Raw genomic sequence first — 21,124 nt, forward strand, 5'->3', positions numbered from 1 at the left:
ATCTTGTATTAAGTGGGCCCAATTCCATAAATGGATGACTTGTATCCGTATTCTGGGGTTCACATTTGAACGATTGTACTTGTATTAGACTTGTATTTGGTATTAAATGGATGTAATTTCTATTAGCCTATGGTTAGTACGCAATTAGTTTGTTAACCCTGTATTTTCGCTACAACGGGGTGTGACAAAAATTGGTATCAGAGCCAAGGTTATAGTTAATACAGAGTTTTTCCGGAGGAGGAAAAACTCAATCTATAGCCATTAGCGTTTCAAAAGGAAATCTAAGTCTATTAAGGTTTAGGATACTTATTTCAAGAGTTATACCATTTGTCTATAATTAGACCTAACCTGATCAACTACGTCCCGATTATGTAAAATAATATAAGGCTCGAAATAAATATTTTAGATTTTGTATATACGTGATAATTTGGACTATATTAATAACATACTGTAGATGTGGTGGGAAGGCTGCGGGTGACCCTATATATAAACATTGAAGGTTTGTTAGCAATAGAAACCCAAATAGTATGTGTATACATATAGACGAAGATCTCTTTAAAAACTCATGTATTGCGTACTGTTTCAGTCATTTGACTCGTATTGTCTCATCCATTAGACTTATACGGATATGTTGTCTACCTTTCAGACTTATCATGTCGGACGAAGCTAGCTCTTATGTTGTTGTTCCTGGTACTCCTCGAGTTCCTGTGGTAGCTAACTCTATTCCCCGTGTTCCTCACTGTTCTGAAGAGGAACCATTTGAGGCTTCAGGCACTGAGTCTCGCCCCGTCAATCTGGTATCATCATCCAGTGAATCTGGAAATGAGCATGTATCTATTAATGTTCAATCATCTCTGTCACCGACTCCATATCAAAGGAGGACTACCGAGGGAGCTCGTCTGCCCTATGCTCCTCGAGATCCCAATGTTCCTGGTCCTTCTGCACCGGTTCAAGACAACCATGTGTTTGGTCCCTCATTTCTTCTGGGCGATCCGTATGCTGCAGATCCCTTCAGAGTGCCTGTTTACAACCCCAATCTTGTTATGCCTGTTGCAACTGAAGCTGATAGGTCAGAATATGCTCTTCGACAAATGTCAAGTATGAACAACTCTCTCATCCGTACTAGAGAGGCTATTGAGAATCAAGCTCAAGGATTGACTGGAGCTTATCAGCATGCTTCTGATGCTATGACTGTTGATAGGGAGGGCAAGGAGAGTGCTTCTGATGCTATGACTGTTGCTAGGGAGGGGAAGGAGACTATCTGGACTGCGATATGGATACTATCAGTCTTGGTGGTTTTGGTCGTAGCTTTGCTGATTGTCATTCTTATCAAGATGTAGTCTATAGTAGTTGTGTACTGTAAGCCTAGAACATATAGCAACTCATATTTTGTACCTAAGTTGCAGGCTATCATTGTAGATGTAGTTCCCACATGTCTTTTGAATCGTACTGGTCTAATTATGTAAATTATCATTGTGGAAGTAGTTCCCACGTGTCTTTTGAATCGTACGGGTCCGACTATGTAAATTATCATTGTGGATGTAGTTCCCACATGTTTTTTTTTTAACCGTATTGATCTGACTATGTAACTTTTGGACATCAATGAAATACAATCGTCTTTTGTCTTATATACTTGTTCAAACTACATCACTTGTTCATTTTAACTCTAGAATTATGATGTTTCATATTTCTTGTCTTTTTTAGTACATGAGTTCATACAAGTCAACAGATTTTGACTTGTATTTGTACTATCATCTATATTGCAAAGCAACTTTCTATATAACTTCTCATGGAAATCTCTAAATGACATTTTTGTTCATGTCATAGACTTATGGCTCCTAAGAAGAGAAGCGAGACCCAGAAAAAGACTCCAGCTAAGAAGACTGCTCCAAAGAGAGTTACTCGATCAACTCCTAGACCTAATGATACTCAACAGGAAGAACCTATGATCCAACAAGGACCAGAAACTGATGCTGCAAATGTGAACACTGGTCTTGGATCTACCCCACCTGCTGGCGGGGAAAATAATATGGCGGCGTTTGTGACACTACAACTATTGGCCGCCATGCCTACTCTAGTCGCTCAGATCACAGCGAGTATGAACGCCAATAATAATCATCCTGCTGATAATAGTAACAATGTGGAACCTACTGTTGAACAACTTATTCCTCGAGTTCATCTGCACGGGAGTGACTTTAAGACCTTCACTTATTGCAAGCCAAAGGAGTTCCATGGCACCGAAGGTCCTGTCGGCCTAATCAATTGGCTAGAGAGCATAGAGGCGGTGCTTCATATTAGCCGTTGTGCCGAAGAGCACAAAGTGGAATATGCTGCCTCTCAATTTCAAAAGCACGCTTTGTCATGGTGGAACGAGCAGATAAGGACTCGTGAGTCGGGAGCCGGCTAATAGCATACCTTGGTTGAACTTTAAAAGGATGATGATGGAAAAGTACTGTCCTCGGGAGGAAGTACAAAAAATGGAAGGTGAATTCTGGAATCATAGTATGATTGGACTAGACAACGAGAAATACACAACTCGTTTTCATGAAGTGGCAAGGTTGGTTCCTCGTATGGTAGATACGGAGGATAAATTGATCTAAAGATACTGTTATGGCTTGTCACCCGATGTCCGAAGGTTGGTAGCCGCTTTTAATCCTTTGACTCTTCAAGCGGCTGTTAGTGCCACCAACCGGATGGTGATAGACTTGAAAAGAACCACTGGTTCTTCTGTTGGAACTGATGTGAACAATAAAAGGAATGATTATGCCTCTGGTAGTGGTTTTGGCAATGGTGGAAATGGTAAGAGGTTTAGGACTGCTAGAAACTTTGTTGTGGTTGCTCAGGATGTCAAGAGGTACACCAGCTTAGACCTAAAGTGTAATAGGTGTGGCCTCCATCACAAGGGAAATTGTCCTACTTGTCACCGTTGTAAAAAGACGGGACATCTGGCAAAGTTCTGTAGGGACAAGACACCCGGTCAATGCTACGAATGTAGGAGCGAAACCCATATGCGACCCGCGTGTCCACGTCTCAATCAAGCCCTGAACAACAATGCTATAGTTCCAATCAGGAACAATAAAGGGAACAATCAAGCTGGGAATCAGGGAAGGAATCAAGGAGGACAAGGAAGAGGCCGAGTGTTTGCTTTGGATGCTGCTGATGCACCACGTGATCCCAACGTTGTGATAGGTACATTCATACTCAATAATCATTATGTCTTTGTGTTATTCGACTCTGGTGCTGATAAAAGTTTTATATCCTTAGAATTTAAGTCTCGAATTAATGTAGTAGCTATCCCCATGAAAGAAACTTATATTGTCGAATATGCAAACGGTCAAAAGTATGTTGCTAGAGATCATTTGGTAGATTGTAGTTTAACATTGTCTGGTAAAACCTTTAAGATAGATCTGATTTCCATAGAACTAGGAAGTTTTGATGTGATAGTTGGTATGGACTGGTTGTCTAGAGTTCGCGCTGATATTGGGTGTTATGAGAAAGTTGTGAGAATACCTCTGCCAAATGATGAAACATTGATAGTGCAAGGAGACAAGTCAGGGAAGGAATTGATTTTGGTGTTGGCGATAAAAGTGAATAGGTATTTACAAAAAGAATACCCTGCCTTCTTGGCACTAGTGGTCGAAAGGAAGCCAGAGGGTAAAGACATTCAAGATATTCCAATAGTTAAAGATTTTCCGGAGGTGTTTCTCGAAGATTTGACTGGACTTCCACCTCACAGACCAGTCGAGTTTGGAATAAACTTAGTCCCTGGAGCTGCACCCGTGGCCAAGGCACCCTATCACCTTGCGCTGTCAGAAATGCAAGAATTGTCCGAACAACTTCAAGAGTTGTTAGCAAAAGGACTAATCCGTCCAAGTTCATCACCCTGGGGAGCTCCGATCCTATTTGTGAAAAAGAAAGACGACTCTATGCGCATGTGTATTGACTATAGAGAATTGAACAAGTTGACTGTCAAGAACAGGTACCCATTACCTCGTATTAATGACTTGTTCGACCAACTGGAAGGTGCATCACACTTTTCTAAGATCGATCTCAGATCTGGGTATCATCAACTCAGAGTCAGAGAGACGAACATTCCAAAAACAGCCTTCAGAACTCGTTATGGACATTATGAGTTTTTGGTTATGCCATTTGGTTTAACCAATGCACCTGCTGTGTTCATGGACTTAATGAATAGAGTATGTTGACCATATCTAGACAAGTTTGTCATCGTGTTCATTGATGACATACTGATCTACTCGAGAACTAAAGACGAGCATGAAGGTCATCTGAGGACCATTCTGCAACTGCTCAAGGATCAAGAACTGTACGCAAAGTTCTCAAAATGTGAATTCTGGATTAGGGAAGTACACTTCTTGGGTCATGTAGTGAATGCAGATGGAATCCACGTGGATCCATCTAAGGTCGAGGCAATAAAGAAGTGGGAAGCCCCTAAGACTCCGACAGAAATTCGTCAATTTCTTGGACTGGCGGGCTATTACAGAAGATTTATTGAGAATTTCTCAAAGGTTGCTCAACCTTTGACCCTGTTAACTCAGAAGACTAATAAATTTATTTGGCAGGATGCCCAAGAAAAGGCATTTCAGACATTAAAGGACAGACTATATAATGCTCCTATTCTAGCATTACCAAATGGCATTGAAAATTCAGTGGTATATTGTGACGCCTCACATCAGGGCATGGGATGTGTACTTATGCAGGAAGGTAAGGTCATTGCTTACGCTTCTAGACAGCTCAAAATCCACGAAAAGAACTATACGACCCATGATCTCGAACTCGGAGCGGTTGTTTTTGCCTTAAAGATTTGGAGGCATTACCTGTATGGTACCAAGTGTACTGTATTCACGGATCACAAAAGTCTTCAGCATATCTTCGATCAGAAAATGTTGAATATGAGACAACACTCGGAGCGGTTGTTTTTGCCTTAAAGATTTGGAGGCATTACCTGTATGGTACCAAGTGTACTGTATTCACGGATCACAAAAGTCTTCAGCATATCTTCGATCAGAAAATGCTGAATATGAGACAACGGCGATGGGTAGAATTACTCAGTGACTACGATGTGAACTCAAATATCATCTCGGCAAAGCAAATGTTGTTGCTGATGCGCTAAGTCGAAAGGATAGAGTTTCACTATCTGTCATAAAAAGAGCAAGTTCTTATCTTGGCTCGTCTTTAAGGGATAGAGTTTTGGACGATCAGAGTGAGGCCCTACAGCCAGGGCGTATCGAGAAAGAAGCATTGTGGAATGCTGAACAATTGTTTGAAATGGATGGCGATGGAATCCGACATGTTAAGGGCAGAGTGTAGATTCCTAAGTATAATGGACTTAGAGAACTTTTAATGAACGAAAGTCATCGATCGAAGTATTCAATCCATCCTAGAGCTGACAAAATGTACCATGGACTAAAGGACTTTTATTGGTGGCCTGGTTTAAGAGAGATGTCGCCACTTATGTCTCAAAGTGTCTAAATTGTTCAATGGTCAAGGCAGAACACCAAAAGCCTTCTAGGCTGCTCCAACAACCCCAAATTCCTAACTGGAAATGGGAAGAGATTACGATGGACTTTATTACTAAGCTGCCCCGAACTCTGAAAGGATATGATACCATCTGGGTCATTGTCGATCGATTGACGAAGTCTGCTCATTTCATTCCAATTCGGGAGAGTTGGAAGATAAGGAAATTGTCTCAAATATACATTGAAAAGATTGTGTCTCTACATGGCATTCCTTTGTCTATTATCTCTGACCGAGATGGTTGTTTCACTTCACAATCATGGAGATATTTTCAAGACGCCCTAGGCACTCTATTGCATTTGAGTACGGCTTACCATCCACAAACTGACGGACAAAGTGAACGTACCATCCAGACGTTAGAAGACATGCTTCGGGCATGTGTCATCGACTTTAAAGGTAGTTGGGATACCTTTCTACTGTTAGCTGAATTTTCGTATAATAACAGCTATCACATTAGCATCAAATGTGCTCCTTATGAGGCTTTATATGGACGAAAATGTAGATCGCCTGTTTGTTGGCTGGATACTGGCGAAAGTCGTTTGTATAAGTATGGACTAGTTCAAAAGACTATTGATCAAATTGTTGAAATTAGAGCACGGATGAAAGCGGCTCAAGATCGCCAAAGAGCTATGCAGACCGTAGGAGGAAACCACTTGAGTTTCAAGTGGGAGACAAAGTCATGTTGAAAGTGTCGCCTTGGAAAGGCACTGCACGTTTTGGAGTGCGAGACAAACTTAGTCCTCGTTATATCGGACCATTCGAAATTGTTCAAAGAATTGGTTCTGTGGCATATAAGCTCGATTTACCCCAAGAGCTAGAACACGTTCACCACATGTTTCATATATCCAATTTTAAGAAGTGTCTAACTGATGAAACATTAGTTGTCCTAGTTGAAGAGCTGCAAGTGAACGAGGTTCTTCGATTCGTCGAAGAACCTGTTGAAATTTTAGACCAACAGCTCAAACAACTTAGACGTAGTCGTATCAAGTTGGTCAAAGTTCGTTGGAACTCAAAACACGGACCCGACTCAACTTGGAAACGTGAAGACTATATGATGGAGCATTATCCTCATCTTTTTACTGAGCAACAATTAATTTTGGGACGAAATCCTCAGAAGTCGGGGATGCTGTGACAACTCGTAATTTATTAATATCAGGTTAGTCTTAATCTCGTTTGAGCCTAGTCATTTTCATAATCTCGTCTAATTTAGACGGTCTTTGACGTTGAAATTATTAAAAATTTGGACTTTTGACTTAGTTCAATTAGACGTATCCTAATGACGTAGACCATTAGCTATCTAGACGAATGCCCAGTCTTAAAATAAATTTAACTTAATATTTAAAGGTTATGTCTGGTACAAAATAAATAGACTGTCTAGACTTAATATTTTAAAAGTTTACTTTGACGGAATATTATTGACCCGTCTTAATTTAAATAACACGAGGGAAAATACCTTTATTTTAAATTATAACCTTTTAGTCATACGGTATTTAATCGTAAGCATTTTACCAAATTAAGGATAAAAATATCACAATATTGGCCACTTGGGTCGGTTTCTTTCCTTGTGGCTAGGAACAAAACAACCAAACACCCCACTTCTCTTTTCCTTTTTGGCTGGTCGAACAAACACACATACATAACACACACTTAACATTTTTCACTTCATCAAATTGATTGTTATTGAAATCTTATGGGAAATTAAAAAGGGAATAATCATTTGGCAAGGGTTTTATTATCATCATCATCACCATCTTTATCTTCATTTTTTCAAGACCATCAAATTTGGGTAAGTAAACTTTTTCTATAAATCTTTGATTATCTAAATTCAATCCTTTGATTTAGTTTCATTTTGATGAAAGTAATTAGGCTAAAAGATCAGTAGAGTTATTATATAGTTTTTTTTTTGTTTTTTTTGATGAAATTATGCTTAGAAGTAAGTATTTGAGATCAAAAGTGTTGGAATTGTTTGTAGTAAGTGAAATGGATAGTTTTTAGTTCTTTGAACATGTTTATACCTGTGGTAATAAAAAGGTTTCATAATAAAACGAATTGGATTGCGGAAAATGGTTGAAAACTCGATATTTAGTCATTCTGATCATCTTTTCGTGTCACATCGCGCCGCGAGATCAGGGGTTGTTTGATATTTTCAAAAGACGTTAACTTGTACACTTGAACTTTGTTTATATGTATTAGTACTTTAGGCTACCTTATAATGACAATGTCAACAACATTAAAAACTAAAGTCAAGTAAAATGGACGTTTAAATCACACTCTTGTCGTGGCATTCTAGGGTCGATAGCTAAGTAGTTGTACGTAGGATATTTGAAGTCGTGAGATTTGATCCTCGTCATTTGTACTATTATCTTAGATTTGGATAGACGTGGAGACTAGATTGATCATTGTCAAGTTTGCTCATCCATTTTAGCTCTTCGATTGCTAAGGTGAGTTTATGGCGCCCTTTTTCCTTTTTACTTTGGGCCTGAAAAGCATGTACTGTTGTATACACGACTACTTTATAAATGATTTGTCTTTGTCTATGTCATGTGATTTGGCTACTTAAATCTTTTGTCTTATGTTTGCCATGTTGACGGCTGTCTGAAAATGTGTATACATGTCTTATGAAATTTTGTTCTATGTGACTTAGACTTGCCATGTTGTCGGCTGCCTAAATGTTTATGTGTTTGACAAACTAAAATGTTCCCCTTATGTAGTTATTACCATTATGAGATCCTAATGGTTGTCTTGTCAGCTTTTGTATCTCACTGTCATAGTTCTGGTCCGCACCCCACTTTAGACAGGAAATCCTGTGCGAGGTATATTGGTCTGCAACCCACCTTAGACGGGAAATCCTGTGCGAGGCATATTAGTCATATTGTCGGACTTAGGTCTGGACTGTCATTATATATTGTCGGATTTTGCTCCCGGCTGTCTTGTCTTAAATAACTACATGTCATTGTGTATTCTCAATGACGACTAAACTTTGGTCAAACACACTGTAAACTCACCAACTATTTCGATAGTTGATCTTCTCAAATTTCATGCTTTTCAAGTAACCAACAGTAAGTCTTGGATCATCTTGGCATTATAGGGCCATTCTTTTGACTTTGGACGTATAATTAGCGTCAAACATTGGAGGACTATTATGTTCTTAGTTTTAATTGTACTAAACGGTCCAAATATTTATCTTGTATTAAGTGGGCCCAATTCTATAAATGGATGACTTGTATCCATATTCTGGGGTCCACATTTGAACTATTGTACTTGTATTAGACTTGTATTTGGTATTATATGGATGTAATTTCTATTAGCATATTGTTAGTACGCAATAGGTTTATTAACCATGTATTTCCGCTACAACGGGGTGTGACATCTAGTTCCCTCTGAATACCGCGATCTAAACCTTTAAAGAAAATGAGAATGTGCTCATTCAATTGAATATCATGCCACAGACACTACCTCAACAACTCCTTCAACCTCTTTCATATTACCTCCACAGGCCCAATCTAGTTTCCTCTGAATACTGCGATCTAAACCTCTAAAGAAAATTAGAATGTGCTCATTCAATTGAATATCATGCCACAGACACATCCTCAACAACTCTTTCAACCTCTTCCAATCATCAACCATATCCTCATCCTTCTTTTGCTTAAATATCCGAATCTCAAGCTTCAAACTTTAGATGTTAGTTTTATAGTAAAAACATAATAAATCAAACCAGTTGGTGATGCATCTTATGCCAATAATGATACAATTGAATGACCATATTGGAAGTTGGAAGTCACATGTACCCAAGCAACATAAGTCGACGTCACGGGTAAAGGTTCAAGCAAATTTTCGTTGGATAATCTTGCAATTAGTTTAAATGAGAAGCTTGGTATGTTAAACTATGAGAAAACATGTGGTTGGAGATGCTAGAATCTTGAAAAGTTTAAAATAATATAGGCGATCTTGATATTTTAAAAATGACACATGAAAAACTCAATTTAACATTTCATAATATTATGGCATTTAAAAGGCTAAATCGATAAGGGATAATTTATGTAAATCGTTATTATATTCATAGTATTTGGTAGCTAGGTGACATTTCAAATGGATAAAAGTAGAATTTTAAAAGCATATCTTAATCATGTGATGAATGTTTAGTATATATATAAACTTGAAGTAATAATACTTGGTAATAAGAAAATTTTAGGGGATGTTATTATATTTGAAAACTTTATACCAGAAGAATAAAAAAAACCCTAAAATTTAAATAATGAAAATTGAACTCTTAAGTAGTAAGTTTAGCCAAACAACATAATATTTTTCCCGAATGCCATCAATATACTAAAAAAATCATACATGATATATGATAACAAGAGATGTAAAGTTACCATTACTTCAGAAATATATCAGATTGTACAAGTTTTTCAGTTGATTATATAAACCAATAATATTTGAACGAGAATGGGATTTCACAATTTTTATCAATTTACAAATTATATCTTTCTATCAAAATATAATTCTTCCGGCACAAATAGATTTAAGATACCATCGAAGAAAATAAAATTGATAAAATCATGGTACATGTAGTATATATGGAACGTATACTTCTAGTCAAACCGAAAAGCTTGAATAGTTTTGAAATCGAAAGACGTATCACGTACATCGTCAGTAAACAAAGTCGTTGTAATATGTTGTAGTAAATATGAAAAGTAAACTTTTAGTCACACTGATAGCTTATATATTTTCAAAAGTACACTAACTTTGGTGGACAAGCAATTAAATTTTTGATCTAACAAATCACAGTCAACTTTTTTATCTATCAAACTATTAATGCATTCGTCTACCATTTTTTAGTGAATGCTCATTTAATTAATTTTTAACTAATTCATTCACCTACCAAACATTAAGTTTTTAATACATTAAATTTTGGTTAAATTTTGGTTGTATGGCTTTTCAAACAAACTTTAATTTTAAAATAAACATTAGTTTTGAAACAACCATTATTTGAGATTATTTTTGTGACTAACTAAATTTAGTGATAGCATATTTTGAAACATGGTTTTGGATATATTGAAAATAGTTGACGACATTGAAACCAACTATGAACAATATTGAACAAGGTATGACAGAAGAGAGAATGATTCATGTACTAAGCATTGATTTTTTGATACATTAGTTTACGACTATATATTATTTTTCAAATAAAATAATATTTTTGAAACAAACATAGTTTTGAAACAACCATTATTTGAGATTATTTTTCTGACGAATTGAAATTTAGTGATGTACTTTTAAGAACACAGTTTCGAATATTCTTGAAAATAGTTGGTCATATGGATACCAACTATGAATAATTCTAGACAAAATATGGCGAAAGAGAGAGGATTTGCTTATGGGGTTTAAAAAATCCACGTTAGCAATCCGTCAATTAGCATAAGGAAGTGTTCCTGACGCCTTGGATGACTACTTACCTACATCACGTGTAAAGACATGAAAGTCATATCTAACATCATGATAAGACTTATAGCTAACTCATCTAGAATAAAAATGCTTTAAAACATTTTCTCTCAGACACACAAACATTGTTTTAATCATTTAAAATCTCAAATTGTAATGAACTGGAATTCAAGAATCTAAACAATACACGCCATAACATCATATAAAAATTAGCAATAGTCACGACAAAAACAATCTTTACATGTGTCATCAAAACTAGCAAAACAACTCCACAAAAAAAAAAAATCCTTCACATGACTAAGAATCATGATCAAAGATAGCATCATATTAAACCGGGGGGGGGGGGGGGTTCCTACAGCGAACATCCTCCGTCATGTTTAAGGAAACTTACAAACAAACCCAATTTCACCTGCAACAACACGAAAATCACGAATGGAAAAACCCATCAATCGTATTAGAAATCAACACTAAAACCAAAGAATCGGTAATTGAAGCTCAAATCCAAGCCTTGAAAACATCTTAACCTATTCAAGAGATGCGGATGGAGATCATCATCCTATTTAAAAAAAAGTCATTAGTAAAATTGAACAATATAATCAAATCAAATAAGCCTTTGCATAGACAAATCAAAATTTGGTAAAATGTCAACTTCTCCTTTGGTAACGAAAAAGTTAATTTATTTGGTTTTGAAATATTGATATTATATAATCTTTTATTTGTACATATGGTCTAAATTAAAAATAATATAGCAAAAAAAAGTCATTAACAACAACAAAAAAGAAAAGAAATATATATAAAGTATTAAAAACGAAAACTTACTTTATTAACCTAAACAAAGAAATCGTTGTCGGTAGTTTGTTAGATTGATTAAGTTTAACAAGTCAAATGTCATCACAAAGTTGTTGCTTGAGCTTAAACTAACTTTGAGAATGTTCAAATTGTTTTTACTTTGGTCGAAGAGTTAATTATAGTGTATTAAGAGAAAGATGTTTGAGGGAGGGTGGATATAAAAAGAAGTTGTGTTACATGCTTATTATGGTTTAACGAGTAGAAATGTGATTAACACCAATTAAAGAAGAAGAAAAGTGATTAGAGATGAGATTAAGGAAAAAAGATTTCATTAGATATAATAAAGGAGTATAATTGGAATTAAGATTCATGGATAGATAATAGAATTTATCATTATCAGGGTATCATTATTATTATAGTGTATGATTTTGTGTTTATTTTTGGCTGATGATTTTGGAGAAAGAAAAATGAGAATATGATATATGATAAGAATGACAAAATCTAGCATATTATTCAAAAACCGAACATGATATATTTTCCTTAATTATTAGAAAATCTAAAATCTCATTTGCTTTTTTTAAAAAATGTTTTGTTAACCTTTTGAATTTAAGTTACATTTAAAACGTAACCTTTAAAATTTCAGTTAAGTTATATTGGATAGTTGTGCATATATTATTTATGAGAATTTCTATGTTAACTAATAAATTATAAACACTTTTTTTACTAACTTACATGGCATCTTATGTGTCATTTCCATGTCATAGCATTAACTTACTAGTTAATTGTAACTTAACTAAGGTTAATTTTTTTCTTTAATATATTTAATGACTCTCACTCTTCATCCTCAACTGATTAATCGTCTTCCTTTGTAAATAAAAAAATCCAAAAATGGTTTTTCTCTTTCCACAAACAAACCCAATATTTTTTGTCACAATTATCGGAAATCACAACAAGCACATTTGTTTTGGGTGAATTGATTTTGACGGTTAACAACAAAATCGAACTGGGAAGATACATTTCTTTTTCTTCGCTTTTGATGGCATCAAGGAATAATAGAAGACATACATATATCTTTCTTGTTGCAGACAATTTGTCTCTCTTTTATTTCATGTGGCACACACAAACCATAAAGACAAAACAAAGTCTTTTACTTATTCTTTTCGGCTACAAACAAAAGACCACGAACCCTTTTCTTTATTTTTCTTTATTTTTTATTTTTTTTTTCTGTTTTAATTGTTTGGAGATTGTTTATACTGCTAGACACTAGAATCATGAGATTACTTATTAGGAGACTACGGGATTACGTTTTTTGTGTGTGTGTGACGGCTGCTGCCTTTTCAACAAAGACCACCCATTATCATAATGTTGTAATAACACTTGATATTAATCTGGTAATAACCATTGATCAGAATTCGATAATAAACCTTTGAATAACCTGTCATCATCTAATGAGGAAGAAAAAAAATAACGATTGATCCAACAATGTCCTTTCATCCTATAATGGAAAAGAAAAAGATAAAGATTAATTCATGTTAAATGGTTTGTGTTGTAAAGGATAAGATTGTGTACCAAATTATCAGGATGAAGTTAGGATGGAAGGAAAAAACATATTTACTTGATATAATAAAATGGGGAAAAAAGGAAGAAAGAAATAACGAGTGATCCAACAAGGTCCTTTCATCCTATAATGAAAATAAAGGATAAGATTGTGTACCAGATTATAATTATCATCATGAAGTTAGGATGGAAGGAAAAAACATATTTACTTGATATTATAAAATGGGGAGAAAATTAATCAAAGGTTATGTTATTTAATCTAAGTTAATTAACCTTAAGTGATAAGTTAATTAACCTTAAGTAATAAGTTAGTAAAAAAATGTTTGTAATTTGTTAGTTATCATAGCATTGTTCTTTATATAATTACGTTAAAAAAGGAAATCTATATATATATTGTTTTCATTTTTCACAACATTTCTATATTCCAATTCTAAGCATTATATTGATTTTCATAAATCTATTTTTTTCTTTTAAAAATTGATTATTCGTTAAATTATTAATTACCTCTTAATTATGAGATGGAGAGAGTATATCTTCAATCATATCATTTTTATTATCGGTAAAAGCATTTAGATTTTAGTAGTACTCATAAGCGTTAAGTATTAGATGAATAACAATAAAAAGCTAGAAAATTTTAGACCTCGCGTTGTGAGGCCTCATTTGTCTTGTTGAAATGGCTACGTTATTTTAATATTTTAATGTTGAACATTCAACCGTTTAACTAAATTAATTATGTCATGATTAAGTTTGTTTAAAAGTGTACAAGAAACCAAAAAGTAACTTATAGTAAAAACCAGAATGGGATGAGATATGACAAAATATCAATATATTAGTTCGGAATTCAAAGGGATGCGATGTAGCAAAATGCAAGTAGTGATACGGGGTGTGTCACAAAAAAGTTGGACTCAAACGGGAAATAAGTGTGAAAACAACCAAAAAGTAACCCGTAGAAAACTCCAAAAAGGATGCAATAATAGTGGTATAGTATGTGACATGAACGAATAGCAACTCGTACGCATGCGAGTTGCTATTCACAAAAAAAATATGAGCAAAATATTGAGAAACCAAAAGAGAAAAACCCAAACGGAATTCAATATGGTGAAATCCGAATAGTGGCGTGAGGTATAAATCATCCAAGAGAACAATGCGACGTGGCGGTGACATTGTTCGTAACCTGGGACTTAATGGAAAAATAAAAATAATAAAAAAAAGGGAGCGTGATGTGACAAAATACTAACTTTTTTTTTATTTAAACTAAGAACCAAAAGGGAAAAAGTTGGTAACAAAACACAAATAGAAAAAAAATGAAGAACCCAACATCCTAACAATCTTTTATATAAGATGAATACCAAAAACCTAAAAACAGCTCGTGTAAAAAATAAAAAATATAAAAGAAAGGAAAAAAAGAAACGTAACGTAACGTGGCAAAATACGAACAATGATAAGCGTTGCAACGTAGCACCAATCGAACAACGCCATGTAGTTGACGAAGTGTGTGCTTTTAATAGTGCCACTTGTCACAATTTATGTGGCAAAAGCACCACCACCGTCACTGCCGTACATCGTCGTCACCACTGTCACTGTCGCCACTCTTCGTCGCTAGCACAATCGTCGTCGCATCACCCGGACATCCGTTTAGTAATAATATCAACAGTGGTTCCAACATCACCTCTTCACAATAATACAGTATTATTTTTTTTTACATGTGTGTGATTTTTTAATGGGCTAAGTATAACATGTTTTCATAACAGAATCTTGGGCTAAGTCGAGCCCAACTAAAATTGATAGTTGGTGGGCCTTGTGAATCGGATCCAATCAATTCATTTCACCTCTTCGCAATAATGCAGTATTTTAACACATCTCACTACATCTAACATTCTCTCTCGCCCAGATATAGATATAATCAAAAATCAAATATATATATATATATAAAAGCAACTATTTCCAAACCCTAAAAACGAATCAATTTCATTTCATTTTCAGGAGGTGAGAAAAGAATCTGAAAATGGCGATGGCTGCTCTGAGGAAAGAATCAAGACGTTTGGCTCCTCTGATTTCATCATCTCCAAATCCTGCCACCAATGCATTCCGATCCACTGCTCTTTCTCCCTCTCAGTACGATCTCATCTTCATTTCTCCCTGATCTATATACATATAATATATATATATATATCTGTGTGTGTGTGTTTTTTCTTCTGCAAAAGTCTGTGTGTTTGATGTATATTTGGTTCACCAAGTCAAACATAATATAAATATGTTCATAATGATTTATCTGTAGCATTTTTTTTGTTGATGTTGTAAATATGTCATCTACCTTTCCCAAAATTTGTAAGAAATTTTTTAGCTCTGTATATATGACATATGAAAAAAAATAAGTATACACATTGAGGCAGGTAGAAATGTGGAAATGGTGTTGAGCAAATACTTGTCATTTTGTAAGTATATTTAAAGTTAGTACTATTAAGTGTGTTTAACTGTTTACATCTGCTCAATATCAGAAACTAATAGCACTTTTTTTCCATCAAAACACTTGAAACTGCATATTGTGTTAGAATGCAATAAGCTAATATGAACTTGCAATTTGCATTTAGAAGAAAATTCTTAGACGGGATATGGTTTGGACACCGCAAGAAGTTAATTGAACCTAGAAAGTTATTGTTATTCGACAATTTTACTCTTATTTCTAAGAATAGTTTTTGCAGGAAGTGAGACTATATTTGTCAGATGGTAATTGTTTTTTGGGTTAAGATTCGTGAATCGTTTTTTAATTAACACAATCTTTTTTTCTTTTCAGTTTCTTATGTTACAAAAAAGATTTTAAGTTAACATCATTCACAAAGTTCATGTGCTTAGACAAAAACCAATTTGGCAATTTTCTTGCTTGTTTTTCTGCAATTGTAGCATGTATCGGTTATAAATGATGTTTTGTGTGTATGTGTTATGCTGTTGACAATGTGACAGACTGAAAGTTACTTATGGTGTGTATCATATTGTTGCCCCAAAGTGGTCTTTATGTTTTGTGCAGTAAATAACATTTTTTGTTCCTATCGTAGAAATGGTCGTGTTGTGTGTTGTGTTTCCATATATTATATATTCTATATATATTGTTATAAACTTTCTATCTCATTTGGCCCCAATTATTATCACAATATCAGTGTTTGATCAGTGTTAGTACATGTTTTGTGGTGCTTGCAGGGAGCAGGTGGGTCTTGGGGTTCGCTCCATATCAACCCAAATTGGTAGGATGTCATATCATCTTATATGTTATTGTAGTTGTCATTTTGAAGTACTATGTATTCTACTGCTTTCCTTGTGTGTTCATGTAATATGTTGTGTCCGCAGTTAGAAACCGTATGAAGAGTGTTAAGAATATTCAGAAGATTACAAAGGCCATGAAGATGGTTGCAGCTTCAAAGCTGAGAGCAATTCAAGTTAGAGCTGAGAATTCCCGTGGATTATGGCAGCCATTTACTGCTCTTCTTGGCGACACTCCAAGTATGTTTTTGAAATTACTTTACTAATTTCGTATATGTTCACTTCAACTTAATTATTTGCGTTATCTTTTCTGTATTTTATATGTGTGTTTAGTCTGCAATCCTCAATATGTCTGAAATCGGTCAGTTCTTGAATAGGAACGATCAAGTAGAGAGTTTGGAAACTTATCATTTTAACTGAGATGTTCTTTGAAAAGGACAAAACAAGAGTTGTGCTGACCTATTATGTGCCCTTAATTTCTTGCAAAATATGTATTACTGGACAAATAAGTAATATTTGAACGGACTTTGTTTTGTGTGTATGTGGGGACTAATTTTAACATCATGGCACTGAAATAGAGTTATCTATGATGTGAGAATCTCATATATTTTGTCATCTTACAGATAATGATTCTTATGTCCCATTGTTCTTTTAGGTGTGAATGTCAAGAAGAATGTGATTGTCACTATTTCTTCAGACAAGGGTCTTTGTGGTGGTATCAACTCTACATCCGTGAAGATAAGCAGAGCCCTTTACAAGATCAACTCTGGTACACGTACATAAAGAAAAACTTTTCAGCTGACTACCGAGTCATCAAATGTCAGACTTTTTACATTTAATTGCATATTTGTAGGTCCTGAAGCAGAAAGTAAATATGTGATTTTGGGAGAAAAGGGAAAGGCTCAACTTATCCGTGACTCTAAGAAAGACATTGAGTTGACTATGACTGAGTTGCAAAAGAATTTTCTTAATTACACCCAGGTATCACTGTTTAAATATTAACAAATATAGTGCAACAGATAATCTTGGTATCCTACTAGTGCGCAATAGATTCATTGGCGAATTATTATAATTCTGCATATTCTTCTGATAGTGGATTGAATATTATTTGTCCAACACAATATCTGAATTACTTTTGTGTGATATACATTGATCTCTTTTTTTTTTTTAATGTTAGATGGTAGTTACATTATAAAGTAATTGTATTCGCTCAATTTTATACATTTGGCAATTAAACAAATAATGTAGATATTGTTGCTACACATTTGTGTTTTATCATCACCGACATTAATGCATTGTTCATCTAGTTTCCACTGAAAATCAGGAAGCATCATAGTGTTGTCCGATCTGGTGTTTGGTTTTTGTTCATTATTAATGTGTTTATTGATATCTTCTTCCATACACATGTGGGTTAACCGAATCATCAGTAGGCAGCAAATTATATGTTCAAACTGTTTTCTTACAGTTGGAGGAACAAGATAATCATTTTTGTTCAATAGCAAAGCAGCTGATAGAGCCCATTACATACTAGAAAATTAGAAATAATCACATGAAGATCCATCTTTTTAAAATAAATGAAAGATTTGTTATAATTTAATTGAACTCTAGCCAGTATCTTACATACTATATAGTAAATACAGCATATTATAATTTAAGTGACATCCCTTGTTTCATACTATGTTTGTTCCAGTATGAAGTGATTTTCAATTTCAATCTTGAAACAAGGGAGTGAACGTAAGTAGAAGAATTGATGTAATATCGTAGTTATATTTGTGTCAGCAGAAATTCTATTTCAAGTTAGCTGAGGCAAGGGCAAAAATGACAGATTTTTGTTTATTAATACTTGCTTCCTTTGCAGATATCCGTAATTGCAGATGACATTTTGAAGAATGTTGAGTTTGATGCGTTGAGGATTGTATTTAACAAGTTTCAATCGGTTGTTTCGTTTCTGCCTACAACTGCAACTGTGTTGTCTCCTGAGGTAACTAATTTGTTCTGAATCTCTGCAGTTTACTGTTACATGCTTATATTGATTATACGTGTCTTGTTGTAGATTGTGGAAAGAGAATCTGAAGCGGGGGGGAAGATTGGTGATTTGGATTCATATGAAATTGAAGGTGGTGAAACCAAATCAGAAGTTCTTCAGAATCTATCTGAATTCCAGTTTTCATGTGTAAGCTCCCATGTGTTTTAATCTTCGTATAATAAAGTGTTTCTTTGTTATTGATACTGCTAGGTGGAATTTACAACAACTCATTGATAGTTTGAGACTTTAAGGGTAGATTTTTGACTGTTCGTTTAGTATCCAAAATTTTTTTAAATACATGATAGAATGCAGAACTTCTGTAAACCATATGAAAGTGATCATTTTTATTTTTAAAATGATTGCAATAGGACAAACAACCACTTGCATTCCTGCAAATGAAAAATCGCAGTTTCAAATGATATGAAAATGGAATATTGGCAATTTATTGTTGGATGTGTGGAGCAAGCACACATCCAACAATAATGACTAATTTGAAAGTTGTGAAATAAAGACTAACAGGCCAAGTTTTTTCAAGAACGGAGTTGTTCTCAAGTTTTTTTTTTCCCTAGAGGAAGATAAGAAGGGAAAAATATAATTGTTTTCTTGATTTATTTATTTGTTTGGAAAGGAAGTTAGATGGACAGGAGGGGAATATTGGGTGTTTTTGAAACCAAAACCTTCTTCCTAAAGATGAGCTGATGAGGAAGAAGGGAGTTATACAACTTTTTTGTGGATCAAAACCAAAAATAAGACCTCTCTTTTCTTCCCTTCACCCCCTCACAATTTTAAAAATTGAATGAAGGGTAATAACTAAATGGCAGGTTTTTTTCTCTTCTTCAATTTTGGGAACAGCGGCCCCCTCCTCTCGCCTCTACTCCCATTTCACTCCATCACAATTCAAGAACATGATTCAAAAATTTAATTTTCTCTTACCCTCCTCTCCTTTCTTTTAGTTTCTTGCAAATAAAACTCAAGAACACAGACTTAACGTGCATGCTGTTTGTTATCTGCTAGCAAAATCTCTCTAAAGTGATTTTGCATTAAATTTGCGCAATTTTCCATTCAACTTGTAATTATTACTTCGTCCCTTTTTCAGGTAATGTTTAACGCAGTTTTGGAGAATGCGTGTAGTGAGCAAGGAGCTCGGATGTCTGCCATGGACAGCTCTAGCAGAAATGCTGGTGACATGCTTGATAGGCTTACACTCACATACAACAGGTTCTCTCTCTCTCTCTCTCACACACACACACACAGACAAACAGAGACACATGCACATCATACCCTTTAGGGGAGTGATAAATCCACAACAGTTTTTAGCCATCCACAAGATTGCATGCTTTATACAATTGTACATTGTGTAGTATAACAATAATATGTACATTTGTTGTGGATGGCTAAAAAGTGTTGTAGATGTATCCCTACCCTACCCGTTACAAGATTCCAACATATATATGTGAATCGATTGTGAAAGAGTGGTCACGTATGCAAAACTCGTGCCCCTACCATTTTGGTTGAAAAGAAAAGAGCTTTACTCTAAAGAGTGTTCGAGATTGCAAAATGAGCGCAGGGGTACTGGGTCAATATGGGTTGGTCGGATTGGCCTTTCATTCTCTGTTCCTTGAATTTCTAAATAACTAATGTATGGTATAGAACCCAACTCATATCAAGCTCTCTTTTGTCTTTCGATCAATCTCTCAACCCTCCTTCACCTGTTAAGTTTTGGCTACCTTTGCTTGTGATGATTATGAAAATGTATATGAGTAATAATAGAAATGAATATCATGAAGGTCCAAAGGTCAAGCATTGTTTCAAAAATATTTTTGGAGTATTACATAGGGACAGTGGGGGTATTACATTCTCTGATAGTCATTATGTGGATCTTCTTATACTTTATCTGAATCATACTTCAGTATGCTTATCTCTCCAATGTTGTCTCATGTTACCAGGACTCGTCAAGCATCGATCACTACTGAACTCACTGAAATTATTTCTGGAGCATCTGCATTGGAGGGTTAAGTGTTGTGATTTTCTGACACCTTCATTGCAAATGCCGGAGGGTAACAAAATAAAACTATACTTTGTTGAAATTCTCAAATAATCTGGGCTTGGCTAACTTCTTTTATCAGGGGCAAATCTGTCTTTTTGCAGTTAAGTTTATTGAGGTTTTCTCGTTGTTGTGAACGGCTTTGAGCCGGTTTGATATGCAATGTTGTTCATGTATGTTGATTATTGATGTGATTTCTTATATGCTGCACAATTCCATCATTGTACTAGATTGTGCTGAAAAAGATTTCAATTTATAAATGAAGCTGAGCCTGGGATCATGGTTTGGAGTTGGTTTTAGGCTTTTAGCCAATTTCCAAGTTTATGGTAAACAAGATAGGTCACCCGGGAGACATTACATTTGTTAACGATTTAATAGAAAAGAATTATTCAAGAGATAATGTGTTACAAATAGGTCTACTTTCATGGACCGAGGTTAAAAAACCACAAACTTTTTGAAGAAAACATGTATTATTC

At 34.9% G+C, this 21,124-nt stretch overlaps 1 protein-coding gene across 1 annotated transcript; it reads left to right on the forward strand.

Moving 5' to 3' along the window:
- The first annotated feature begins 15,211 nt into the window (after nucleotides 1-15,211).
- LOC122582252 (ATP synthase subunit gamma, mitochondrial) lies at nucleotides 15,212-20,928 on the forward strand. Its single transcript, XM_043754622.1, has 9 exons — nucleotides 15,212-15,438; nucleotides 16,519-16,562; nucleotides 16,666-16,818; nucleotides 17,234-17,347; nucleotides 17,432-17,559; nucleotides 18,437-18,559; nucleotides 18,632-18,751; nucleotides 19,701-19,822; nucleotides 20,551-20,928. The coding sequence occupies exons 1-9, from the start codon at nucleotides 15,329-15,331 to the stop codon at nucleotides 20,618-20,620; spliced, it is 984 nt and encodes a 327-aa protein (XP_043610557.1). The 5' UTR covers nucleotides 15,212-15,328; the 3' UTR covers nucleotides 20,621-20,928.
- Nucleotides 20,929-21,124: the final 196 nt, after the last annotated feature.

This window comes from Erigeron canadensis, chromosome 1 (assembly GCF_010389155.1).
Source record: "Erigeron canadensis isolate Cc75 chromosome 1, C_canadensis_v1, whole genome shotgun sequence".
In the NCBI taxonomy this organism is placed as follows: domain Eukaryota; kingdom Viridiplantae; phylum Streptophyta; class Magnoliopsida; order Asterales; family Asteraceae; genus Erigeron; species Erigeron canadensis.